This window comes from Oncorhynchus keta, chromosome 26 (genome assembly GCF_023373465.1).
Source record: "Oncorhynchus keta strain PuntledgeMale-10-30-2019 chromosome 26, Oket_V2, whole genome shotgun sequence".
NCBI classification, from domain to species: Eukaryota; Metazoa; Chordata; class Actinopteri; order Salmoniformes; family Salmonidae; genus Oncorhynchus; species Oncorhynchus keta.
The window spans coordinates 35,186,086-35,214,006 of NC_068446.1; the positions used below are offsets into that span (position 1 = coordinate 35,186,086).

At 43.5% G+C, this 27,921-nt stretch overlaps 1 protein-coding gene across 5 annotated transcripts in view; it reads right to left on the reverse strand.

Moving 5' to 3' along the window:
- Positions 1–460: 460 nt before the first annotated feature.
- Positions 461–27,921, reverse strand: part of pot1 (protection of telomeres 1 homolog) — a 49,890-nt gene continuing 22,429 nt past the window's right edge. For 4 of the 5 annotated variants that reach the window (XM_035737801.1, XM_035737798.1, XM_035737800.2 and 1 more), the window contains 16 exons: positions 26,815–26,922; positions 26,640–26,708; positions 26,139–26,265; positions 19,043–19,173; positions 16,964–17,257; positions 15,980–16,135; positions 5,401–5,585; positions 5,212–5,291; positions 5,044–5,070; positions 4,009–4,165; positions 3,355–3,560; positions 2,952–3,087; positions 2,750–2,832; positions 1,659–1,753; positions 1,402–1,507; positions 461–852 (listed from right to left, as the gene is read on the reverse strand). In XM_035737801.1, coding sequence (XP_035593694.1) covers positions 707–852; positions 1,402–1,507; positions 1,659–1,753; positions 2,750–2,832; positions 2,952–3,087; positions 3,355–3,560; positions 4,009–4,165; positions 5,044–5,070; positions 5,212–5,291; positions 5,401–5,585; positions 15,980–16,135; positions 16,964–17,257; positions 19,043–19,173; positions 26,139–26,265; positions 26,640–26,708; positions 26,815–26,922 — 2,106 coding nt within the window. In that variant the 3' untranslated portion in view covers positions 461–706. The remainder of the gene's footprint in view (positions 853–1,401; positions 1,508–1,658; positions 1,754–2,749; positions 2,833–2,951; positions 3,088–3,354; positions 3,561–4,008; positions 4,166–5,043; positions 5,071–5,211; positions 5,292–5,400; positions 5,586–15,979; positions 16,136–16,963; positions 17,258–19,042; positions 19,174–26,138; positions 26,266–26,639; positions 26,709–26,814; positions 26,923–27,921) is intronic. The other variant, XM_035737802.1, reaches the window with a different exon arrangement.

Genomic DNA, 27,921 nt, shown 5'->3' on the forward strand with positions numbered 1-27,921 from the left:
CAACTTGTGTCGTCAACAGGTGTAGGTGTATTACTGCTGGTAGTAGCAGTACTACCAGTAGAGCTGGTATGTGTCTCTATGGACGCAAGCCTTGTTTTAAAAAAGACATTTTTATCAATTTTCGAGTAAACGGAATGAGAAGCAGCTACGTTAGTCACCAAAATGTGTAGCCCCATTGGAAAATCTAAATGGACTGTTTGAAAATGTGAATCACATTTTTATTTGGCGCAGCCCCGACTGTATTGCGTGTACCCCCAGTTGGGGAATAGCTGATGTAGAGTATTCAACTCTTACCCTATGAGGCCCGGAGCCTGCTGGTTTTCTGTTCTACCAGATAATGAATTGCATACACACCTGGTCTCAGGTCTAAACCAGTCCCTGATTAGAGGGGAACTCTAGTTGAGTTTGAGGGATGTAGACAATGAAAATGCCATGGTTAAATTCAAATTGACAATACAGATCATTTTCACATAATTTATTTCTAAGAAGGGGAAAACAGAGTTTACACATACACTCAATAAAGTATAAAACATATAAAATGTTGGTACAAAGGAGGAAATATGACAAAGGAAATGGTCAGAGACACTCAAAGCCAGATACATTTCAGCCAATATAATTTGTTTTATTAATTTGGAGGTACACAATTGTATACCAATATTCACAAATAACTATTTGGGATATACATTATATTTTGGTTGTTTGAGTGCTATGTGTCTCTAGGCGAGGCGTGAGGGTGTGTATGTGGGTTAGTGCCTCTGGTACCAGTGTGGCAGATCTGGTAGCAGGCCCGTCTCTGGCCGTTCTCCTCCACTGTGTAGGCACTGAGACACAGGTCCATCCAGGGCCTCTCCGCTGGGCACAGGAAGGGAAAGGGCACAGACAGACATGAATACACCACACAAACATGCACGCACACACACCAAATTGACATCCTTAAATACATATTTTAGCCTAGTCTGCTCAGGAGGACATGTGAAAACTAATTGCTGTCCAGTTACTTGCTCAATTGCTGCAGTGCATTCACGCTCTGAGGGGCCATCTGCCTGGAAGCTCATCCAGCCTCACTGCTCACTAATGGGAAACCTCTACGCGCTGTTTGTCAATGCTTCATTAGAGCCCACTGTTGATGTGGGGTTAAAATCTCTGCCCTTGAAATATTGACGAAAACATTCTCACTTCACAGGTCTATTTATGTGATAGTGATACATCCGTGGACAGTGTTGGAAGCACTGTCCAATAAGTCACTGTAGCTCAGTTGGTAGAGCATGGCGCTTTCAATGCCAGGGTAGTGGGTTCAATTCCCAGACTACCCATATGTAAAAAGTATGCATGCATGACTAAGTCGGTTGGATAAAAGCGTTTGCTAAATGTCATATTATTATTATTATAATATATGATTACCCATACTACTCCCTGGTGGGCAGAGTCTGTCCATGGTTTCCTGGACCCGGTCTTGTGCCTCCTGGTCAGCTGCTGCGTCCTCAGCTGACACGTGGAAGAAGGATTCCTGCCATAGGGTTAATGGCGTTACCAGTTAGACAACAAGAATACAACACACATAGAGCCCAAATACCCATGCAGACCTATGGGCACCAAGTTGAAAAATATTTCAATGTGTTGTGTCTGTCTTGTCTCTTCATATGGATGCCCTCACGTACTGCATCTCTCCAGAGCAGGGCCTCCAGGAAGCCGGTGCCATCCTGCAGCTCAAGCTTCATCAGTAGGCCATACTGCAGCAGCTGCACCCCGAGAGCTGGGCGAGGGAAGAGAGCCGAGAGGAGAGCCATAACATTAAAACCACATGATTTAAGAGAGAGACCTGAGCAGAGGCAGGAGCGGACGCTAGGCGTAACTTTACAACCTAAGGAGGGAAGCCATAACATAAAACTGAGGATTGGTGGAGTAAAGAAACACAGCAGACGTAACATCAAAAGTGCTGGTGGAGAGGAGACATAAGATCAAAACAACTGAGGGTTCAGGAAAGGGGGAGGAGCCGAGTAACAAGAGGGAGAGAGAAGACAATACAGTCCAACTAGAAGAGGCTGGTGGGAGGAGCTATAGGAGAACTCACTGTAAAGACGAATGGAATAAATGGAATGGTATCAAACACAACAAACATACGGAAACCATGTTTGACTCTGTTCTATTCATTCCATTCCAGCAATTACAATGAGCCCTTCCTCCTAGAGCTCCTCCCACCAGCCTCCCCTAGCTGAGGGCATGGTGCAGAGAGAAGATCAAGAATAGCCGGTACATTTAAAAGAAAAGAGAGGGATGAAGGTAGTCCTAACATGATCAAAACGAATGCTGTGACCATAGCATTAACAAACCGAGACATCACAGACACAACAGAGCAGTGAAATGGAAAACCCAGCCGTGTCAGAATATCCACGAAAGCTGAAGAGGCAGTTACATAAAAAAAAAAACAAACCCAGGTCACAAAGGTCACCGTGAGAGACCTGTCGCTGTGTATTGTAGCTCATGTTCCGCAAAGACCAGGTCACAAGTGTTCAAGTCACTCAAGTCCTTAAACTTGTACTTTTATTGCATGGAAAATAATGGTCTAACTGGTCTAATAAGATCTTCCTACCACTGCAAAATGTTTTGCTTAGGTTTTGCCTGTGAACACGACCCAGGTAAGAGGTTAATGTGATCAAGAGGTGAATAGGGAGAAATGACGATGGGGTCAGGTCCACACTAAATCGCCACCACCTAAAAGGTGTACACAGTGAGAAAGAGATCACCATACCGTCTGCCACACTTTTCTCATCCCAAACCTCTACTCCTTCTCCCAATGATTCTCCCACTTTTAGTTGGGAGCACTGTTTGCATCTGAAAAACAAAGGCATAAAAACCCACATCACATTTGAGTGTGTTTAAGTACACTGATGGACAAAATGTGGCCTGTGTCAGATGTGTCTAAGACAGTCACTTTCAAGATAGGTACAGACCCATAGTATCTTTTCGTGCCTCGGAAGAGGAAGGGAGCCGAGAGATCCAGCGGGGTCATGGTTCCTTGAGGTGATGTCACTGGGACAATGTTACTGTACGCGGATGCTATCCGACACGTCTCCTCCAAGGTAGCCCCTACGGGAAAGCAGACAAAATAATGGATAACAGTTTAGCCTTTGGCGTAAAACGTAGAATCAAACTGTCATAGCATAGCTTTTAGAAGGTAAATGTGAAATGCATCACTAAAAGAGACACACATCACTGTTTCTCAGTAGAAATAGATTGCATTTATATAGCATTTCTTTACTAGGTTTCAAGTCTGTACGGTTGTGGCCATGAGAGGAAGAGAGATGCAGATAACACTCTGTCTCCATAGTAACAAGGCAGTTGTGTGGTTCGCACCCATAAGGAAGATCAGCTCCTTTGCCTTGCCCTTTCCCATTAGCTGACTGGACATCAGAAGGGTCAGGGTCCGGCTGGGGGATTCAGAAGGAGGCTCTCTCGGGAGAGGCAGAACCAGAGTCCAGTAACCATTATTACATGGTCCAACGTCCTTCTGGGCTTCTGAGAACAAGCCCCCCACTGTGACATCATCAGGGACGTCCCGTCTGAAAGGTACAGGGCAGTTTCTCAATCGTTTCTCAATCTATTCCTGACTGATTAGTGCTGTCTGGAATCCCTGGACATCCCTACCCTAAACCCTAACCTTGTCCTTAACATTTAAAAATGTTTAAACATTAACTTCAAATGGAGTAAGGATGTCACAAGGATCCCAGATAGCAAGGACAATATCTGATTGACACCCAGAGAGTGCACACACCTGTTTCAACTGATCAAAGGCTTGGTGATTAGTTGATCAGGTGTGTTAGTGCTGGACTAGATAATTGTGCACACCCTGGGGTCCCCAATAGATTGAGAGAGACATGTGCGAGTATGTATATGAAGAAGCATGGATAACCTATGACCTCACAATTGGAGCTATGTAGCTAATACAATCAAGTAGATGTTGTGTCTTGCGTGTTTGTGTTTGGTTGTCAGTGTATAGCAGTAACTCACATGGTTTTACACTTGTGACAGAAGAGTTTCAGGGACTGGTAGAGTCTCTGAGGCTGGTAAGACTTGAGCTGAACTTGAACGTGGAACACCTGAGGGGGGCTTCTGCTCTTCACTTCAGCCAGACTCACCTGTTCCACAGTGTGGTCACACGTCCTCTCTACACCAATACACATACAACAAGTGTCAGAGTAGCTAGCAGATTGTAACGGGCTAATGTGATTCTCCATTAGCCGTTATGGGATAGGTACTGTTTGGCGTAGCAGAGAATTTTCCACCAACCTTAACGATACTATCTTAGTTCTCGATTCACTCTAACATGCACCTTCTAAAATGCCCATGTCCAGTCGCAGCTGGTTCGTTTGAATGTAGAAAATAAAACAAATTAATGTTTTGCTCTATGAAGTAATCCAACAATGTGTACGCCACCATCTTTATTTTAAATCTTCTCTCACTGTGTTGGATCACGTCATGGAGCAAAACTAATTATTTATTTTAATAACAGAGCATTTTCTAAATTCAAACGAACCACTTACAACTGGACACAGACATTTTCGGAGATATATATTTGGCCGAATCGAGAACGAAGATAATACCGTTAAGGTTGGCCAAAAATTCTCGGTGCTACACCGTATCTATCCTGTAACTGCAAATGGAGCATCACATTAACACGTCGCAATCTGCTAGCTAGTGTCAGACAGGACTGCAACAAATCAAAGACATAGACTTCTATCACAGATGTGGATGTACATTAGTAGTGGAGGATCCCAGTTTCCATTGTACTGGCTGAGGGTGTGGATTACACCTAGACTGGGAAGTGATTTTGTACTGGCTGAGGGTGTGGATTACACCTAGACTGGGAAGTGATTTTGTACTGGCTGAGGGTGTGGATTACACCTAGACTGGGAAGTGGTTTTGTTTCTTGAGATGTGATTCAAACCTTTATTTTTCTGCTCACATCCTAATATTTTACAATTATATAAGCTTATAATTTGCCCACAAGTGTAACAAAATAGCGCCATACTTCTCATTTCATACCTGTAGCAATTTCATCTGGAGCAGTACCTAAAATGATAGCAGAAACTTATGTGGTGCCATAAGTTTCCTCCAAACCACAGCCTTCCAAGCCATTATGGCTGTAAGGAATATTAACAGGAAAACAAGATATTGTTCATGTAAGCATCAAAGTGAAAAATGTCAACGTACCAAAAGACTCTGGTGGTGTACTCCAGACTTCAAACATGGACGAGTCATTTATGTCAGACTCGAAGAATGTCTCCAAGATCCTGAAACAATGAGAAAATAAACTTAAAAGATTGGCACTTCAAGTGAAAGTGTCCTATCATTTAGGCCTTATGAGGTGACAACACAAATTGGCAGACAGCCCCCTGTTACTTTTTGAGGTCCAGTATATCTGGGCTGTCTTCAGGCAGCACACGTAACCCCCTGCCGTATGAGGTGCCCCCATGCAGGTGGAAACCCAGGTGTCCCGTCTGATCAGACTGGACAGAGTCATTGCTTGGCAACCGACTAGCCCCAGGAACTGCGTGTAGGTTGTATATCCGAAGGTATGACCCGGGCTAGAAGGAGAAGGAGGGGTCAAAGACATGTTAGAAACGTATGTATCACTCCAACCCCTCTCAACTAAAATAGCACCTGCATATTGGAAATTGATGAGGTGAGTTACTGTTTCACGATCCTTGGATTTGAGTCATCCAATGTATAATTTTTGCATTGCAGATTTAATTGTATTTTTATTTTTATGTAGTTGCAGCCTTTGTATCAGATGGAAATCAGCACCAGACATCATACTGCTCCCCATAGTGGTCATTGAATCATTTCACTGTTGCTGAATAACAAGTAGCAGGATGCATCAGTTTAATTTGACACTTGCAGCCAGAAGAGGGCGGTATGGTACCAAATCTAAACCTTTCCCGTGATACGAGACAAATCAGGTTGAAGTATTTTTAACAAGTATATCTCATCAAGGGTACACAAATCAGCTAAATCAACTAACAGATGAGCTTTATGGTCACAACCAGCTTCAGGGTGACAGGAACCTGACTTCACCTCTCATGCTCTATCAGTGAGAGCACATGAGTACAGGGTAGTAGAGTAATAGGGGAGCACCGTTTATCTCTACTGCTCATCAGGGGCTTTGTTCAGCTTCCGGCCACAACATGGGCTGGTACCGTGTACCTATCTAGTAACACTGGCCATGTTTAAAAGACGGCATACATTTCTTTAACATGTTCTTGTTTAGTTGTTTTGTAAAGCGACTGCACAAAGCAGGCATTCCAACTAACTTTTATGGAATTTTGAGATACTATTCTTAGAAGTATCCTCCACAGGGTGAAAAAAGCTAACAGCAGAAGAAAATTGTCCAATTCATTCTTTATACTCAACTGCAACATCTACAGCCCAAAGACATTCCCTTATGTGCAGACAGAGGCAAGCAAGGTTTGCCTGATGGTCTCCCAAAACCTTCCTTTCTGGAGCAACACTCAGTTCTGAAGATTCTATCAGTCAGGGCTGACTGGAGCACAGGGGGTTGATAATGGTGCTGGGGGGGAGGCACCAAAATCGCAGCACATTGAAGACATTAAAAAAAATGAAAAGATCAACAACATTGGGGTGTCCAATGTTTAGTATTTGAGAGTTCTGTGAGTTGGCCACAATTTTGTTTTTGTTTAAATGCCAAAGATAGAAACAGGTGATAGAGCCGCAGAGTAAATGATTAATGCTCAGAGACTGGTGAGAGAACACAGGAGGACAGTGAGTCTTCAGCGAAACGGGGGTGATGCTGCATGTTTCTGGTTCAAAGCCAGCCAAGCCCAGTCCTGCTGCTAACCCCAAAGCTGTTCCTGCCTTGCTACAGCTATTACATCTACCATCCTCTGCCCAAAGTAGCCAGGTGTGGTTATAATGAGAACACATACTGAGCCAAGCGATGGGGGCTCTCTTTCTGCCAGTGACAGCTCTGGTTCCTGATAATTTCGTTGACGCATTAAGGTGACGTTTTCTATCCGCTTTAACAGTCATCGCCCAAAAATACATGTTCAAGTGCGTCTGTGTGACCAAACGTCATGATCCCACCGACTAACAGTGTCTCATTCTCCGAGTGACGCAATGATTGCTCAGTAAATGATTCTCCAAATTCAGAAGATTGCTTTCGGCTTTACAGTTTCTTAACGAGTCAGGCTCAATAAACCAGACCAAACTTTAGTCGCCTGGCAGAGGAAAAAAAACAACAACCCAATTTCACACCAGTCTTTTTATAATAGAGGGAAACTAGAACCAGAAGCTAGAAAGAAAGCCGACATTACTCAGTTACAGGATTCAGAGGTTGTGGGAAAACTCACAGGAGAGGGGAAGGGGAGTAGCACAATAAGTGTCGCTCATTGAGATTAAGCACCTCGATTAAAAGTACAATGTTTGGGGCTCTTGGCAGCCATTTTGTTAACACTTTTCTCGAAGGTAAACAAAGTCAGACAAAGTGTTCCCTAAGATACAAGATTAAAACAAATGAGGAAACAGTGCATTGAAACAACTTTTCTTTTTTTTAACAAGACCTGCCATAGTAATGTCATCTGACAAGTAACCTTGTGTGAGACCTGAAGACTTGTGTAGACTCCCTGAACTAATGCCTAGGCTTTAGCTCAGCAGCATAACACCATCTTGTGGTGTTGGCTAGCCACGCAAGTGTGTTCAGACAGCACAGGTGCCCTGTCTAGCTCTTGTATTTATCTCGCACTTCATGAATAACAGATGACAAGATGTGCGGCTAGCCAAGAGGCCACAGTGGTACAGTATGGGGGATGGGCCTAACTATCCACAGACAGAAAGTAATCTCTCTGGTCAACATGCACAGTCTATGAAGGCTAAAGTGGTGGGACATTTACATAGAGGCAGCAGTTTATTCCCACTGTAGAGCAGGCCACATGTTAAAAGTTGTCCACGCACCCAGTCAAGTAACTGACACGCTTTAATGCAATCTCAGAAACCCAGGGTGAGGGAAAACACCGGTGTGAGAATGGGACTGAAATCCTCAACTTGAGACAACCTGAGTCAAGAAAGGATACAACTACTAGGAGAGTTGCATTCTGGGAGCAGACCAATGGAACTAGGTCCAGTTTTGAGTTCTACTCTTCACATTGCAATTCTAATGATGTCAATAAGACTCAATCCCCCTCATCCCCACAATGATTAATAAGGACCCTTATTCAAAACAGCAATGATAGGAATCTGGAATCCAGGGGCTTCAATGACACCGCGACCTCTCTTGGTCCAGACACCACGGTTCACTTACAAATGGGGCTATTTATACGAACACAGACCTATGCAAAGCAGCGCTCCCAATTTGTCATTTTCCCCCCTTAAAATAATTCTAAAAATGGCATTGGGTTAAAAATGCCTTCTCACAGAAGGCGAGCATGGCAGATCATGTTTTCACAGGCAAAGGGAGCGAGCGGAGTAATGAAGCAGAAGTGTGAACGCTATTCTTTCTCAGAATGCTCTCGCCATGCACAATTGCTTTTTAAAGCATGAGGAGAAATGGCGTCTGACACTTCTGTACTTTACGTGGAGACTTTCAACCACAGCGTTAATCTCATTTTCACCATCATACACTGTGTTCAACAAACAGGAAGCAAGGGCAAGGGGGTGTGGGAGAGGGGGAACTGCATCCAGTAAGTGCAGGGTCAGCTGTAAATAATCACCATAGATTGTCCTCTATGTGTGTAAGTGTCTATACGTTCACATGGAAGGTCACTAGCTATTAAGGGACTCTACTCTGCCTATTTTCTTACTAAAAGCAAATGGACATAACCATAGAGTTGAATCCAAACGTATCTATACATTTTGGGGCGGCAGCCTAGTGGTTAGAGTGTTGGACTAGTAAACGAAAGGTTGCAAGTTCAAATCCCCGAGCTGACAAAGTACAAATCTGTCGTTCTGCCCCTGAACAGGCAGTTAACCCACTGTTCCCAGGCCGTCATTGAAAATAAGAATGTTCTTAACTGACTTGCCTGGTTAAAGAAAGGTATAATAATAATACACACACATACAAACAGTTGATGTCGGGAGTTTACATGCACTTTTTTTCCCCCTTAACCCATTTAATCGTAGTAAACATTCAGTCTTTGGTCAGTTAGGATAACCACTTTATTTTAAGAATGTGAAATGTCAAAATAATAGTAGAGAATGATTTATTTCACTTTAATGTCATTCATCAAATTCCCAGTGGGTCAGAAGTTTACATACAATTAATTAGTATTTGGTAGCATTAACTTTCAATTGTTTAACTTGGGTCAAACGTTTCAGGTGGCCTTCCACAAGCTTCCCACAATAAGTTGGGTGAATTTTGGCCCATTCCTCCAGACAGAGCTGGTATAACGGAGTCAGTTTTGTAGGCCTCCTTGTTCGCACACACTTTTTCAGTTCTGCCCACAAATTTTCTATAGGATTGAGGTCGGGGGTTTGTGATGGCCACTCCGATATCTTGACTTTGTTGTCCTTAAGCCATTTTGCTATAACTTTGGAAATATGCTTGGGGCATTGTCCATTTGGGAGATCCATTTGCGACCAAGCTTTAACTTCCTGACTGATGTCTTGAGATGTTGCTTCAATATATCCACATCATTTTCCTTCCTCATGAGGCCATCTATTTTGCGAAGTGCACCAGTCCCTCCTGCAGCAAAGCACCCCCACAACATTTTTATTTGATAAATATTTATTTCACCTTTATTTAACCAGTTATGCTAGTTGAGAACAAGTTGTCATTTACAACTACGACCTGGACAAGATAAAGCAAAGCAGTGCCACACAAACAACGACATAGAATAAACAAACATACAGTCAATAATACAGTAGAAAAAGTCTATATACAGTGTGTGCTAATGAGGTAAGATAAGGGAGGTAAGGCAATAAATAGGCCATGGCGGCGAAGTAATTACAATATAGCAATTAAACACTGGAATGGTAGATGTGCAGAATAATGAATGTGAATGAATGTGCAAGTATGAATGTGCAAGTAGAGATACTGGGGTGCAAAGGAGCAAGATAAATAAATAAATACAGTATGGGGATGAGGTAGTTGGATGGGCTATTGACAGATGGGCTAAGTACAGGGACAGTGATCTGTGAGCTGCTCTGACAGCTGGTGCTTAAAGTTAGTGAGGGAGATATGAGACTCCAGCTTCAATGATTTTTGAAGTTCGTTCCAGTCATTGGCAGCAGAGAAGTGGAAGGAAAGGCGGCCAAAGGAGAAATTGGGTTTGGGGATGACCAGTGAAATATACCTGCTGGAGTGCTTGCTATGGGTGGGTGCTGCAATGGTGACCAGTGAGCTGAGATAAGGTGGGGCTTTACCTAGCAAAGACTTGTAGATGACTTGGAGCCAGTGGGTTTGGTGACGAGTATGAAGCGAGGGCCAGCCAGCGAGAGCGTACAGGTCGCAGTGGTGGGCAATATGGGGCTTTGGTAACGAAACGGGTGGCACTGTGATAGACTGCAACCAGTTTGTTAAGTAGAGTGTTGGAGGCTATTTTGTAAATGACATCGCCAAAGTCGAGGATCGGTAGGATGGTCAGTTTTATGAGGGTGTTTGGCAGCATGAGTGAAGGATGCTTTTTTGCGAAATAGGAAGACGATTCCAGATTTAATTTTGGATTGGAGATGCTTAATGTGAGTCTGGAAGGAGAGTTTACAATCTAACCAGACACCTAGGTATTGTAGTTGTCCACATATTCTAAGTCAGAACGATCCAGAGTAGTGATGCTGGACGGGCGGGCAGCGATCGGTTGAAGAGCATGCATTTAGTTTTACTTGCATTTAAGAGCAAGTAGAACCCTGTGGCACCCCTATTGAGACTGCCAGAGGTCCAGACAACAGGCCCTCCGATTTGACACACTGAACTCGGTCTGAGAAGTAGTTGGTGAACCAGGCGAGGCAGTCATTTGAGAAACCAAGGCTGTCAAGTCTGCCAATAAGAATGTGGTGATTGACAGAGTCGAAAGCCTTGGCTAGGTCGATAAATACGGCTGCACATTATTGTCTCTTATCGATGGCGGTTATGATATCGTTTAGGACCTTGAGCGTGGCTGAGGTGCACCCATGACCAGCCTGAAATGAGATTGCATAGCGGAGAAGGTACGGTGGGATTCGAAATGGTCGGTAATCTTTTTGTTAACTTGGCTTTCGAAGACCTTAGAAAGACAGGGTAGGATAGATATAGGTCTGTAGCAGTTTGGGTCTAGATTGTCACCCCTTTTGACGAGAGGGATGACTGCGGCAGCTTTCCAATCTTTGGGAATCTCAGACGATATGAAAGAGGTTGAATAGGCTAGTAATAAGGGTTGCAAAAATTTTGGCAGATCATTTTAGAAAGAGAGGGTCCAGATTGTCTAGCCCGGCTGATTTCTAGGGGTCCAGATTTTGCAGCTCTTTCAGAACATCAGCTATCTGGATTTGGGTGAAGGAGAAATGGGGGAGGCTTGGGCGAGTTGCTGTGGGGGGTACAGGGCTGTTGACCGGGGTAGGGGTAGCCAGGTGGAAAGCATGGCCTGCCGTAGAAAAATGCTTATTGAAATTCTCAATTATAGTGGATTTATTAGTGGTGACAGTGTTTCCTAGCCCCAGTGCAGTTGAAAGGAGGTGTTCTTATTCTCCATGGACTTTAGTGTCCCAGAATTGTTTTGAGTTTATGCTACAGGATGCAAATTTCTGTTTGAAAAAGCTAGCCTTAGCTTTCTTAACTGCCTGTGTATATTGGTTCCTAACTAACCTGAAACGTTGCATATCACAGGGGCTATTCGATGCTAATGTAGTACGCCACAGGATGTTTTTGTGCTGGTCGAGGGCATTCAGGTCTGGAGTGAACCAAGGGCTATATCTGTTCCTGGTTCTAATTTTTTTGAATGGGTCATGCTTATTTAAGATGGTGAGGAAGGCACTTTTAAAGAATAACCAGGCATCCTCTACTGATGGAATGAGGTCAATATCCTTCCAGGATACCCGGGCCAGGTTGATTAGAAAGGCCTGCTCGCTGAACTCTTTTAGGGAGCGTTTGACACTGATAGGGGATGGTTGTTTGACCGCAGACCCATTACGGATGCAGGCAATGAGGCAGTGATCGCTGAGATTTTGGTTGAAGACAACAGAGGTGTATTTGGAGGGCAAGTTGGTCAGGATGATATCTATGAGGGTGCCTGTGTTTACGGATTTGGGGTTGTACCTGGAAGGTTCATTGTGATGCCGCCACCCGTGCTTCACGGTTGGGATGGTGTTCTTCGACTTAGAAGTCTCCCCCTTTTTCCTCCAAACATAACGATGGTCATTATGGCCAAACAGTTTTATTTTGGTTTCATCAGACCAGAGGACTTTTCTCCAAAAAGTACAATCTTTGTCCCCATGTGCAGTTGCAAACTGAAGTCTGGCATTTTTAATGGCGGTTTTGGAGCAGTGGCTTCTTCCTTGCTGAGCGTCCTTTCAGGTTATGTCGATATAGGACTTGTTTTATTGTGGATATAGATACTTTTGTACCCGTTTCCTCCAGCATCTTCACAAGGTCCTTTTCTGTTGTTCTGGGATTGATTTGCACTTTTCGCACCAAAGTAAGTTGATCTCTAGGAGACAGAACGCGTTTCCTTGCTGAGCGGTATGACGGCTGCGTGGTCCCATGGTTTTTATACGTGTGTACTATTTTTTGTAGATGAATGTGGTACCTTCAGGAATTTAGAAATTACTCCAAATGATGAACCAGACTTGTGGAGGTCTACAATGTTTTTTTTCTGAGGTCTTGGCTGATTTCTTCTGATTTTCCCATGATGTCAAGCAAAGAGGCACTGAGTTTGAAGGTAGGCCTTGAAATACATCCACAGGTACACCTCCAATTGACTCAAATGATGTCAATTAGCCTATCAGAAGCTTCTAAAGCCATGCCATAATTTTCTAGAATATTCCAAGCTGTTTAAAGGCACAGTCAACTTAGTGCATGTAAACTTCTGACCCACTGGAATTGCGATACAGTGAATTATAAGTGAAATTATCTGTCTGTAAACAATTGTTGGAAAAATGGCTTTGTGTCATGCACAAAGTAGATGTCCTAACCGACTTGCCAAAACTATAGATTGTTAACAAGAAATGTGTGGAGTGGTTGAAAAACAAGTTTTAATGACTTCAACCTAAGTGTATGTAAACCTCCGACTTCAACTGTATATCTAGGTTTTGCATGTGGAGGAATTGTACCAAGACATTTGCGGTTTCAGCAGAAAGGGAAATTGGGAGATCCAGAGCTAAGCATTCGCATCTGTGTGAGAGTTTGTGCTGAGAAAGAGAGAAAGGGACCTGAGATGACAAACATTGATTTTTTTTTTTTTTTAACTTGGCAAGTCAGTTAGGAACAAATTCTTATTTACAATGACGGCCTACATCGGCCAAACCCAGACGACGCTGGGCGAATTGTGCGCAGCCCTATGGGATTCCCAATCACGGCCGGTTGTGATACAGCCTTGATAAAGATAAATGAAGGGAGATTCGGGAGAAAACTTAAGAAATGACAGAGGGATAGATGGAAAGGGACAAAGGGAATGTTAGAAAGGAGGAAACCGATGCAAAGGGATGAGACAAGTGCAGTAAGAGAGAAAAGGAGAGATGAGAGAGTGGAACAGACCATGCCGGATAATACCATGTCATTTTCGGGTTTGACACGGCATGTTCCCCTTCTGGTCTAAAGACGTAGAAAGATACAGCTGGATTTGCATGATCCCACAGTATCATGACTTTGTGGTCAATGTCATTGGACCCTTACCAGCGAATTAATGAAGCTGGGCATCCAATCTGTCCTGCACTTCAGACAAAGCACAAAAGATCTGCCAGTCCCCTGCATGCATAACTCAATGTACTGTACATGTTGAAAAGTGGGTGACACGTATATGAAACCAGATACCCCTGTGTATATGGTCTACAATGCATAAGAAGTAGAGTGATGGCGTATCAGTTGTGTGCTCTATGATGAATGCGTAGGGGTCAATAAGAGTGTGTGTTCACAGCGCCATTGAAAGCTACAGGCCCCATGATGTCTCACTGTGTAGTCATATATCTGTTTGAGTGTGTGGAGAACAGAATGTGGTATCCAGACCGCAACTGAAAGCACCCTGCTGTTTTAGCAGTGGCGAGTGTGTGTGTGTGTCTCAGAGACACCATGCTGTGAGGGTGACCACAGGGAAACCATGACGGAGGCGGATCGATTGGGCACTTCTCCTTCTCCTCCCCTCCCAATTCCCCCACTCTCTCATTTTCCGTTATCCTAATAACCTCCTTTCTTCTCTAACTAGCCGTCTTCTCAAAAGCCGGCTCTGCCAATTTCACACACTATTACTGACGATTCGCCAGAGGAGATTGATAAATGGAGAAACATTTCTATTTTCACACTCATCTGCCCTGAAAACCCTTTATTTAGGAGGGTGAATTGATTGATAAGCATTAAATGACTCCTGTCAAATAAATCCTCTTTCGTTTAAGAGGCTATGATATCAAGTACTGTATTCCACCTAATCAGAGGAAGTCTGACATAACTGGAGAATGTGTGAAGACAAAATCAATAGTCTTACAGTATTAAAAAAAAGGAGGATAACATTTTTGTTTTGACCTTTTTTTTCTCCCAGTTACAAACAAAACACTGAAATTCTCAAAATTGTGGAACTTTTTAGTCATGTATCAACATAGGATTTGTTTGTGCATGTGTGTATCAAATGAATGTTTACTGGTTGCATACAGAGTTTAGCAGATGTTTTAGCAGGTGCAGCTAAATTCTTGTGTGTGTTGCATAGGTCATCTCTCTGCTGTCACACAGTAATGTTTATCCATGATGAAGGACAGTTAGGCCAGTGGACAGAAGTCATGAGTGGTCCAAAATCAAATGTATGTCAAACTCCATGATACAAATTCATGTTAGATGGGAGTTATCATTGACTTTTAAGCTTGTGATACTGTACATACATAATGTACGTCGATCTGTATTCTACAGAGTTTGGCAAAATGGGTAGTTTGCACAGTTTGGTAAAAGCAGAGTATTGTTTTCCTTTGTGACAGAAAGGTTTTGTCTTATCAACCTTAATAAAATAGCACAATGTGAAACTGCTTCTTCTTAATCAAGAGAGGATTGACTACACATAACACAACATATTACTCAATGCATTGGTCTAGGCTAGGGGTTGTTGATGGAGATGGCCCCAATGAGTCCTACAGATGACCCCAATGAGTCCTACAGATGAGATGTTGAGTGGGTGTGGACAGGCCACCCTGGTGACAAGAGGAATCTTGTCGGAGTGGGTTAACAAATTATGCAATCACGCAACCATATGCTAATAGCGCCTATCTCCACTGATAAGGATGATCGCTAAGGCAGAGGATCAAAGCTTTGCTGCTTCTGTCAAGCAGAAAGACGGAATTATACATTCAGGAAGGGTGGAGAAGGAGAGAGTAAGAAATGGAACGTGTGAGAAAGCAATGCATATTGTAGCATTTTAAATATTCATCGTTATTATTGTCAGCAGGGGAAATGAGGGGGAAGAAAGTAAAACAGATTTGCCTGAGGCGCTGCAAAAAGCAAAGAACTCAAGAGTTTGTGTTTTGAAGGAGAACACAGTGAACTATTAGAAGAAGACGAGAGAGAGAGAGAGAGAGAGAGAGAAAGAGAAAGAGAGAAACTGCATCGTTGAATTAGGGCACGACACAGCAGAAACAGCCCGTGGCAAAACCTTCAGGTGTTGATGTAGTGACAGGGCGCTAATTCTTTATTTTTATTTTTTTACCTTCCCTCCCGATCTCTGTGTAATCACACAGCCATGTCGCCTACCGTCACGGACTGGTAGGCCTGTATTTCAAAGACAAACCATTGGATTGACGATGAGCACAAAGTACCTGATGTGGTTTTCCGTCCCACATTGCTGAGCAACAGTCTGTGACCTCTCACCTTAAACTGCCGGGCGACCTCTACATGGTTGTCGTAGACCAAGACGTTGGCTGTGAGGTTTGCCATGTCCTTGGACAACGTGGGACTTCCTTCAAGAGTGTTGGGCTCCACAAATACATCCAGCAGGGGGTGAGGGCACTTTGATCCGTCCCAAACCTGGAGAAAGAAAAAGGTTGATCATTTTTAACTTACACAGAGGGAGAGCGAAAGAGTGAACAAGACGGAGAGCCAAAAACCGAAGAGGAAGACAACAGAACAAAACAAGTACAAAACAAGTCAACGACTCAAGTTGTCAACTGCCATACAAAATGTCTCAGTGTAAAAAATTAAAGAATGGAAAGAAAGCGCTACAAAGTGAGAACAAATAAAAAGGAGGGAATCACAAGATGGGCCCCCCAGGCACTAGTAATCTAATGTCAAGTTGCCATCCCAACACAGGAGGGTCATGAGCCTCCAGTTCTGTGGTTTATCACTGCGTCATTACCCACAATAAGGATCTTATGTAAACATACATGACTATTATTAAACTGAGTGGAGTGGCATCCCAATGAGGACAAATTCCCTGAGGGTTGACACGGTTCCTACCTCATAATGAGTATGTTCTTTGGCATAAAGTGTCAACACTCACAACTGCATCATTGCACTAAGCCCATGTCTTTTTACGTCCTCATATATATTTCAAACTGTATAAGCAGGGAGATGAAGTGCTCGCAGATATAAGTAGAAAAGAAAAAGAAAACGTCTTCCCCGCCTTTGCCACAAACTGTTAAGAGGGATGCTCAAAGACATACATTAGCCTAAATCAGAAAACGTTTTTCTCATCATTATGCTTTTGCTAAATGTCAAACCTTTTATTCACTGTACACCAAGGTAGCAATCCGACGCCCAAAATATCACATTTTCCACTGGATTTCCAGAGTTTCCTACATACCGGATTCAATACAGTCGCTAAAGAAGTGGAAAAAGGTTCTTCATGGTTCTTACCTTCAACAGGGTGCAGCTGCTGTCCACAGGGGCTTTACCCAGCAGTTGGCAGGTCAGGTCAAAGTAAGTCTTGGGCTGTACTGCCGACAGGGGTACACAGGGCTGGGCAGGAACCAGAGACTGGTTGGCCGCCCATGTGCGCAGGGCCTCCACGACCTGGCAGTCTTCCTCCCCAAATTTGAAGGACTCGCTGGAGGTACGAGGGACCACGGGACTGCCTACCATTCCATCAAAGGTGACCACAGAGAAACCATGGCTGGTCAAAAGGCTAATGGCTCCATTAAAAAGCTGGGTCTGAGAGAGAAAGAGATTTGAGCTTTGTGACTGGATAATCTCAAACATTTCAGCAAGGCTCACATTCTAAATATCAGTTCATTTCAAATTACAATAAGGTCAGAATCAATCTTGGACAAGTCCACAGTAAGAGTGGTGCTGAGACTAAGATTTCTCACTTTAAAATAATGTCAAACAAAAACCAATGATTGCAAAGTTAAACAAACCATCCAACTCTACGGACAAGGATGACCTTTCATAATTTCCACAGAAAATTTTACAGATGCAAAGTTTGGTAACAGAATGACGGCACCAACTGCACAAACCGTTATTCTGTTACAAAACGTTGCATCTGCACTGCTCTTCAAGTAAATGTGTTTTTGTAAACTGTTCAGTTAAAGTTGTCGTTGTGGCCTCCCGAGTGGCGCAGGGGTCTAACATTCAGACCACACAATTTACACATACCCACACTGCTTGCTCGCTCGCGTGCACCAACAAGCGTCTGCGTTGCCATGCTCTAAAATAGAATAAAAGTCAGTTCTATTTGTGACACTGAACGCCTTGCAAGTCCTGCCTCTCCCATCTCCTCATTGGTTTATCAAAGCATATACCCACGTGCCATCTCCTCATTGGTTATACCCACGTGGGTGATTGAAAGATGAACTGAGGTCGGTCGGGCAGTTGTGGTGATACACCTTATTAGAAAAAGTTAGATGCCAATCGCCATATAAAATCCAAAAAAGAAAAAGCCTGGAAGGAGGAGAAATGACTAGAAACGATTCGGTTGACCGTTTTATGTGTGGATTAATTGTTGGAGTATAGGACCTTGTGCATTTCAGGTAAAATAACAACTCAACGTTTATATCCCAGGGCAAATTTGCTAGCAACAGCAATCTAGCTAAATAGGACAAATTAGCAATCAACTGCAAGCTAGCTAGCTAGCTAAATTGCCATGAATGTTTACTGCTTTTCGACCTGTCCCCAAAATAATATAATTGGTTCAGAGTTTGTTTTGATATTTCAACCTGCATGTCGTGATCTCGTTTGGTGTGGGGGGACAAAATCAATCTGCGCGCGTCCGGTTTGGGCATGGTGTAAGGCACTGCATCGCAGTGCTTAAGTCGTCGCTACAGACCTGGGTTCGATCCCAGGCTGTGTAACAGCTGGCCATGACCGAGAGACCTATGAGGCGGCGCACAATTGGCCCAGCATCTTCCGGGTTAGGGAAGGGCTTGCCCGGACGGGATTTCCTGGTCCCATCATGCTCTAGCAACTCCTTGTGGCGGGCCGGGCGCCTGCAAGCTGACTCTAGTCGCCAGATAGGCTGGTGTTTTCTCCCGACACATTGGTGTGGACATCTTCCGGATTAAGCAAGCAGTGTGGCTTGGCAGGGTCATGTTTCAGATGACGCATGGCTCTCAACCTTCGCCTCTCCCGAGTCTGTAGGGGAGTTGCAGCGATGGGACAAGACTGTAACTGCCAATTGGATATCACAAAAAGGGGTAAAAGTACAACAACAAAAAAGTCATCCTTATGGTTTGTTTAACTTTGCAATCATTGGTTCTTGTTTGGCATACATTTTAAAAAGTGAAAAATCTGATTCTCAGCATCACTCATTTACATTTTAGTCATTTAGCAGACGGTCTTATCCAGAGCAACTTACAGGAGCAATTAGGGTTAAGTGCCTTGTACAAGGGTACATTGACAAATTGTTCACCTAGTCAGCTCAGGGATTCGATCCAGCGACCTTCCGGTTGCTGGCCGAAATCTCTCAACTGATAGGCTACCTGCTGATCACACATTTACCTTGACTCTGTGGAGGCGTATGATGTCTCCCATTTTGAAGATTTTAGGGTGTTCCTCGAGCTTGTCACAAAAGATGGTACAGCCCACTTTTTTATTTGATTGGTCTGTAATCTTCAGTGTGGAGCAGTAATCTATGGGGGATAGAAATCGGGACCACTGTCAGATCAGATTCCAGATATGGTCTATGGTCTACTGAATACTGAGACGGGCCCTAGTATGCACATCTCACTGCAATGTGATTTGAGACAGCCCAAAATGATTGCTTGCTTTAAACATACTTTGACCGCAGCTTTCAAAAGGCAAGGTTCTCAACCTTCTTATGCTCCCAACAAAAGCCCTTCTAATGCAGTGTTTCTCAACTCTGGTCCTTGAATACCCTCAACGGTACACATGTATTTTAGAGCCCAGACAAGCACACCTGATTAAACTAGTCATCAAACCCCTGACTACTTGAATCAAGTGTGTTTACTTGGGTCTACAACAATGTGTACTTTTGGGAGTACTCGAGGATTAGAACACTGAGACACACTGCTCTATTGGAAGTGATTTGGCTCAATTAAATTAGTCTGTGGGTACAAGGGCCATTGAATGCTGCAATAGAGGTCCACCCACAAAGACAATTTGATTGTAGAACTGGAATGCGGTTTACTGCAAAGCAGCACACAACAGTACACAATCTAAGAAATACACTCACCGGATGGTTTTATTAGGTACACACCCCAGTTCGCGAAAATGGATCGCTCCTACAGACAGTGAGTCACGTGGCTGTGACTTGATATATAAAGCAGGCAGACAGGAATCGAGGCATTCAGTTAGTTCGATTGAACGTTAGAATAGGTAAAACAAGTGACCTAAGCGACTTTGAGCGTGGTATGATCGTTGGTGCCAGGCGCGCCGGATCCAGTATCTCAGAAACGGCCACCCTTCTGGGCTTTTCACACACGACAGTGTCTAGGGTTTAACGAGAATGATACGACAAACAAAAAATATCCAGTAAGCGGCAGTCCTGTGGACGGAAACAGCTCGTTGATGAGGTCGAAGGAGAATGTTAAGAATCGTGCAAGCTAACAGGCGGGCCACAAACTGACAAATAACAGCAGTACAACAGTGGTGTTCAGAATGGCATCTCGCAAAGCACATCTCGTTGGCCCTTGTCATGGATGGGCTGCTGTAGCAGACTACCAGAGGGTTCCAATCCTATCAGCAAAAAACAAGAAGCGGCTCCAGTGGGCACCCGATCACCAACACTGGACAATTGAGGAGTGTAAAAACATCACTTGTCTGACGAATCACGGTTCCTCTTGCGTCATACTGATGGCAGTCAAGATTTGGCGTAAGCAGTATGAGTCCATCATGCCTGGTGTCAACGGTATAGGCTGGTGGCGGTGGTGCATCGCTGTCCAATCTGCAGCAACTGTGCGATGCCATCGCGTCAGCATGGACCAATATCCATCTGGAACATGTCTGACTTGTAGAATCCATGCCCCAAAGAATTCAGGCTTTTCTGGCGGCAAAGGGGGGTCCGACCCGGTACTAGATGGGTGTACCTAATAAACTGTATATAATAACATTAGATTCCTAGGCTGAGGGGTGGTAAGGGGTCATCTGGCTAACACCTAACTCTGTGTTCTCTTCGCTGTGTAGTCAAGTGCGTGGCGTCAACCAGGCTAGGTAAGGGGCTCATCCATCTGCCACCCCACCAGTGTCTCAACTGATGGATTCTCTTAATATCTCCCTTCTGCTGCCACTAGGATCCAGTAGCATGACAATACACGGTCAGTTAATGCTGTACGACTAACACTGCTGTTTATAATGTATTTATTCATTCATTACTCAATCCAGTTTGGCTTAAGGGGGAACTCTTTGTATGAGGCTCCCACAAACAAAAAGGACCCCAAGGTACACTGTTTGCAAGCTTTGTGAGACGCACAAGAAAATGTGAATTGGAAAGGCATGGACATATTACTGTCATTCAATATTGAGCTCTTTCTTTCACTACGGTACTTCCCGAGACAAGAGGGGTTCAGAGATTACTACTAACCGACTGTCCCCTCAGGTCAAAAACGAGGCATAAATGGCTTGGCTCGTAAACGTTGTGCTCCTTCGAAGCATATCAAGTCTGTTGTACTTGCCATGTAAACGCCTTGTGAAAATAAGCAGAGCAAAGCCTTGACCACACAAGAATAATAATTTTGTAAGGTACTTCCACATTAAAATGGTAAATGTTACAAGTTGGATCACACACAGATTACAGCTTTTCAAAGCATTAACACATGCTTTGCTCAGGCCCCATTTTACCACCTTAAGATCAGTTAACTATACTTAAGCTATAAGGCCCGAGGGGGTGTGGTATATGGACAATAAGGGCTGTTCTTATGCACGACGCAACGCGGAGCCCTTAGCCATGGTATATTGACCATATACCACAAACCCCCGAGGTGCCTTATTGCTATTATAAACTGGTTACCAATTTAATTAGAGCAGTAAAAATACATGTTTGTCATACTTGTGGTACAGTGCCATGCAAAAGTATTCACCCCCTTGGTGTTTTTCTCTATTTTGTTTCATTGCAACCTGTAATTTAAATGGATTTTTATTTTTATTTCATGTAATGGACATACACAAAATAGTCCAAATTGGTGAAGTGAACTGAAAAAAATTACTTGTTTCAAAAATTCTAAAAAATAAAAAAACAAACAGAAGTGGTGCGTGAATATGTATCACCCCCTTTGCTATGAAGTCCCTAAATAAGATTTGATGCAAGCAATTGCCTTCAGAAGTCACATAATTTGTTTTAAAAAAGTCCACCTGTGTCTAATATAAGTTACATATGATCTGTCACATGATCTCAGTATACAGTGCCTTGCGAAAGTATTCGGCCCCCTTGAACTTTGCGACCTTTTGCCACATTTCAGGCTTCAAACATAAAGATATAAAGCTGTATTTTTTTGTGAAGAATCAACAACAAGTGGGACACAATCATGAAGTGGAACGACATTTATTGGATATTTCAAACTTTTTTAACAAATCAAAAACTGAAATTATTCAGCCCCTTTACTTTCAGTGCAGCAAACTCTCTCCAGAAGTTCAGTGAGGATCTCTGAATGATCCAATGTTGACCTAAATTACTAATGATGATAAATACAATCCACCTGTGTCTAATCAAGTCTCCGTATAAATGCACCTGCAATGTGATAGTCTCAGAGGTCCGTTAAAAGCGCAGAGAGCATCATGAAGAACAAGGAACACACCAGGCAGGTCCGAGATACTGTTGTGAAGAAGTTTAAAGCCGGATCTGGATACAAAAACATTTCCCAAGGTTTAAACATCCCAAGGAGCACTGTGCAAGCGATAATATTGAAATGGAAGGAGTATCAGACCACTGCAAATCTACCAAGACCTGGCCGTCCGTCTAAACTTTCAGCTCATACAAGGAGAAGACTGATCAGAGATGCAGCCAAGAGGCCCATGATCACTCTGGATGAACTGCAGAGATCTACAGCTGAGGTGGGAGACTCTGTCCATAGGACAACAATCAGTCGTATATTGCACAAATCTGGCCTTTATGGAAGAGTGGCAAGAAGAAAGCCATTTCTTAAAGATATCCATAAAAAGTGTTGTTTAAAGTTTGCCACAAGCCACCTGGGAGACACACCAAACATGTGGAAGAAGGTGCTCTGGTCAGATGAAACCAAAATTGAACTTTTTGGCAACAATGCAAAACATTATGTTTGGCGTAAAAGCAACACAGCTCATCACCCTGAACACACCATCCCCACTGTCAAACATGGTGGTGGCAGCATCATGGTTTGGGCCTGCTTTTATTCAGCAGGGACAGGGAAGATGGTTAAAATTGATGGGAAGATGGATGGAGCCAAATACAGGACCATTCTGGAAGAAAACCTGATGGAGTCTGCAAAAGACCGGAGACTGGGATGGAGATTTGTTTTCCAACAAGACAATGATCCAAAACATAAAGCAAAATCTACAATGGAATGGTTCAAAAATAAACATATCCAGGTGTTAGAATGGCCAAGTCAAAGTCCAGACCTGAATCCAATCGAGAATCTGTGGAAAGAACTGAAAACTGCTGTTCACAAATGCTCTCCATCCAACCTCAGAGCTCGAGCTGTTTTGCAAGGAGGAATGGGAAAAAATGTCAGTCTCTCGATGTGCAAAACTGATAGAGACATACCCCAAGCGACTTACAGCTGTAATCGCAGCAAAAGGTGGCGCTACATAGTATTAACTTAAGGGGGCTGAATAATTTTGCACGCCCAATTTTTCAGTTTTTGATTTGTTAAAAAAGTTTGAAATATCCAATAAATGTCGTTCCACTTCATGATTGTGTCCCACTTGTTGTTGATTCTTCACAAAAAAATACAGCTTTATATCTTTATGTTTGAAGCCTGAAATGTGGCAAAAGGTCGCAAAGTTCAAGGGGGCCGAATACTTTCGCAAGGCACTGTATATACACCTGTGCTGAAAGGCCCTGTTCTGAGAGTCTGCAACACCACTAAGCAAGGAGCACCACCAAGCAAGCTGCACTATGAAGACCAAGGAGCTCTCCAAACAGGTCAGGGACAAAGTTGTGGAGAAGTTCAGATCAGGGTTGGGTTATAAAAAAATATCCGAAACTTTGAACATCACACAGAGCACCATTAAATCCATTATTAAAAAATGGAAAGAATATGGCACCACAATAAACCTACCAAGAGAGGGCCTCCCACCAAAACTCATGGACCAGGCAAGGAGGACATTAATCAGAGGCAACAAAGAGAACAAAGATAGCCCTGAAGGAGCTGAAAAGCTCCACAGCAGAGATTGGAGTATCTGTCCATAGGACTACTTTACGCCGTACACTCGGAAGAGTGGCCAGAAGAATGCCATTGCTTAAAGGAAAAAATAAGCAAACACATTTGGTGTTCGCCAAAAGGCATGTGGGAGACTCCCCAAACATATGGAAGAAGGTACTCTGGTCAGATTAGACTAACATGTTGCTTTTTGGCCATCAAGGAAAATACCATGTCTGGCGCAAACCCAACACCTCTTATCACCCGGAGAACACCCGGAGACCAGTGAAGCATGGTGGTGGCAGCATCATCCTGTGGGGGTGTTTGTCCATTGGCAGGGACTGGGAAACTGGTCAGCATTGAAGGATTGATGGATGGCACTAAATACAGGGAAATTCTTGAGGGAAACCTGTTTCAGTCTTCAAGAGATTTGAGACTGGGACGGAGGTTCACCTTCGAGCAGGACAATGACCCTAAGCATACTACTAAAGCAACACTCGAGTGGTTTAAGGGGAAACTTTTAAATGTCTTGGAATGGCCTAGTCAAAGCCCAGACCTCAATCCAACAGAGAATCTGTGGTATGACTTAAAGATTCCTGTACACCAGCGGAACTCATCCAACTTGAAGGAGTTGTAGCAATTTTGCCTTGAAGAATGGGCAAAAATCCCAGTGGATAGATGTGCCAAGTTTATAGAGACATACCCCAAGAGACTTGCAGCTGTAATTGCTTCAAAAGGTGGCTCTACAAAGTATTGACTTTTGGGGGGTGAATAGTTATGCATGCTCAAGTTCTGTTTTTTTTGTCTTATTTCTTTTTTGTTTCACAATAAAACATATTTTGCATCTTTAAAGTGGTAAGTCTGTTGTTTAAATGAAATGATACAACCCCCCAAAAAATCTATTATAATTCCATATTGTAAGGACACAAAATATGAAAAATGCCATGGGGGGGGGGTGAATACTTTCGCAAGCCACTGTATACCACAGCTGTCAGCCAGTCAGCATTCAGGGCTCGAACCTGCCTGTTTATAATTGCTTTTTTTGCCATTTGCATCACAGGTACTTGCATTCAAAATGGATCTAACATGCAGTTTTCCCTCCAGACACAATAAAGAACCAACTTCTCCATTCTGGGCCACTGATTCAATTGGACGAGATGGCCCAGCACATTGTACAGTACATCAAAATCAAGTCAGATATCTACAGGGTTGGTTGAGTGGGATGAGGATTGATTTTTCACCACTTTATGTCAGCTTGCATGACAAGATCTAATGCTCGATCAATGCTTAGGGTGTGTTAAGGCAGAGATTAACCGCACAAGGACTCACAGTGACTGTGGTTTAATACAGGGTGCTGTAATTTACCTTGTAATTTTTACAATGTGTTTGTATTGTACAAAAAGTAATTGGTTTGGAATAGTAGCAATAAAGAGCAGACACTGTAAATGTGTTGAGTGTCCGGTTGTTCTGTTCTGGAGATTATTGGACAACCATAATAAAACCATTGGTGATAAAAGAGTTGGAGAAGCTAGAGATGAAGAATATTAGGTGGATATGAGAGGGGGAGAGAAGGAGAAGAAAAGAGGAGAAGAGGAAGAGAGGAGAACAAGATAGGAGTCAGAGAATAGGTGCTATGAGGTCAGGATAGGACAGAGTATGTTCGTATAACAGCAAAAGAGCGAGGTTCCCTTACCTCGGACAACCACTCTGCGTGCCCTTCTGCGCTTTCTACAGCAAGGTTTTTTTCTTCCTCTGTGTGAACAAACCTCGCCACACTGCCTGACTCCCGGCAAGGGCAGACCAGTTAAAAAGGCAGTCGCATCACTTCCAAGTCAAAGGTCACGAGTCGAAAGGGCTAAGCAACACCGCAAGGACTCATATGTACCCTGTGATGTTAGGTGTTTAGAGAGAGTGTGCAGAGAGAGGTCCTCTTTTTCCCATTGACAGCCTCCACCTCACCTCCCCCGCCCACCAAACCCTACCCCTATACAAATGCTTGTTTAATGAGATCACAGTACAGTAACCACCACCCAACCTACCCTGGATGACACCACCTAGACACACCAACAAACCCCTTATTATCTCGCAGCAGCAAGTCAGGGGGTCCAGTAGTCATAGCAACCAGCCTGTTGGTTGAATATGGACTTCAAAGTGTTTTGCTGAGTAGGAAGTGTGTCCATTTCTGCCTGTAGAGTATCTTAGCACAGAGCCAACACCTTGAACTGAGCTCAACATGGGGCTGGTGGAATATCACCATATTTGTCTATACCATGTTAGTGCATTTGCAGGGCAGGTTGACCTACCTGTCCCCTTAGTCCGGAATGGCTGCTTGAAGAAGGTGACCACAGCATAGACATTCACCACTACCCCAGGCTTCAGGTCGCTCAGTGGGACGTAGGTGTACTTAACCACCTTCACTGCCTTAGTGACCTGAAGACAAACACTACTGCATTACCATTCAGGATCGGACAACAATTTAATAAGTAAAGAGAGAATGTCTATTTGTAAATGACTTCAGAGAGAACAACAGTCAGTTGTAGAGACTGGATATAATCAGTCACTAAATTGATCGATTGGACAGAGTAAAGCTGTTTTGGGATCAGTAAGAGTGATTTATGTGGAAGGGCCAAAGGCCAGCTATTTTATATGCGTTCAATACCATAAAGATCTTGCAAAACATTACACACGCAGGTTCACATTGGGATGAACATCTGATGACATGAGATTTTTCAGACAGGCACAATACGGCATCTGACAGCCTCCATAAAACCAAGGTCTTTGAGCTAATGAGTTCACAGACTGACCTCAGTGCTGGCTGGAGAGGTTCTTTTGCGGGGTACAGATGCTCTCGGGCTTACAGTAGATGGCCACACCTAGGACACAGAGAAAAACATTTCAGAAAACTAATTGTCACATTTTATTAAACCCTCCCTATAATTAACAACCAACGTAGGAACCCCTCCCTAATCATGTACTCACATACATCCAGGCATCATCTCCAGCTAGCTGCAGGTTACAGGCATGGAGCTTGTCCTTTTGAGCTGTGGGAGAATTGCCCACAGAGAAGCCAGTCACCAGCAGCATGTCCTGGGTGAACAAACGCATGCAACAGAGACAGAGAGAGTTATGTGGTGTGGTGAGAGGAGAGATAACACTGCCCCCCCCACCCCCAAATATTTAAAATAATAAACTATGTAAAATAGCATTGACCTATATTAAACCTATCTGGGATACGTGGGATGTCCCTAACCTACCTCTTACCCTAACCAACCATTTAAAATTGAATGGGGTAGGGAAGTCCCAAGGATAGGACAGACTGTTTAATATAGCAAATGTTGTGGTAAGAAATACAGGCTTGTGAGTAATACGCTACACTCAAAATAGAGATAAGCCAGTTGTATTTTGCTTGGGGAGCAGTGTGTGACTGTCCTCCAAATGGTTTAACAGTGTTCGCTGACATAACTCATACAGCAGACAAAGGGAAGGGAGATATACAAAGTAATCATGTTACAGTGGATTAAACAAACCATTGACAGACTACTCTACAGCCACGATAGCCAATCCCTTTTCCCGCTACATCTGCTCAGAATGTGATGATTCTTCTCCTCTCAGGGATGTTCTGAGACAATAGGTCAGCCATGTCTAACACTGGTGCATCGCTCAGTTCATTCAACTTTGTCTGTGCATTGGTCTTAAATGACATGGATGCCTGAATCCTATCATTGGGTTTGAGTGTCATTTTATCAAGGTTAATAAAAATATTTGCTGATCAGTCACCACCGTTACAGAGCATGTCAACAGTGCTACAGAGAGAGCATGTAGGACGTCAACACTATTACAGACTAGAGGACATAAACAACCAAAATGACTAACATCCCTATGTCTTCGCACTTAAGAGTCTGTCTGATCCTCAGACTCTGAATAGCATCCCTAAGATCAAACTGTTGACTTAATCTACTTCAATGTAGATGATAATTGCGTAAGAACTCGCTCCACAGGGAAGATGCTCTCTCTCATTGGGATTGTTGCAATTTTGCTCACAATGACTAGAGCTCTGATCAGCAGCTAACGCTCCAATCATCTCTT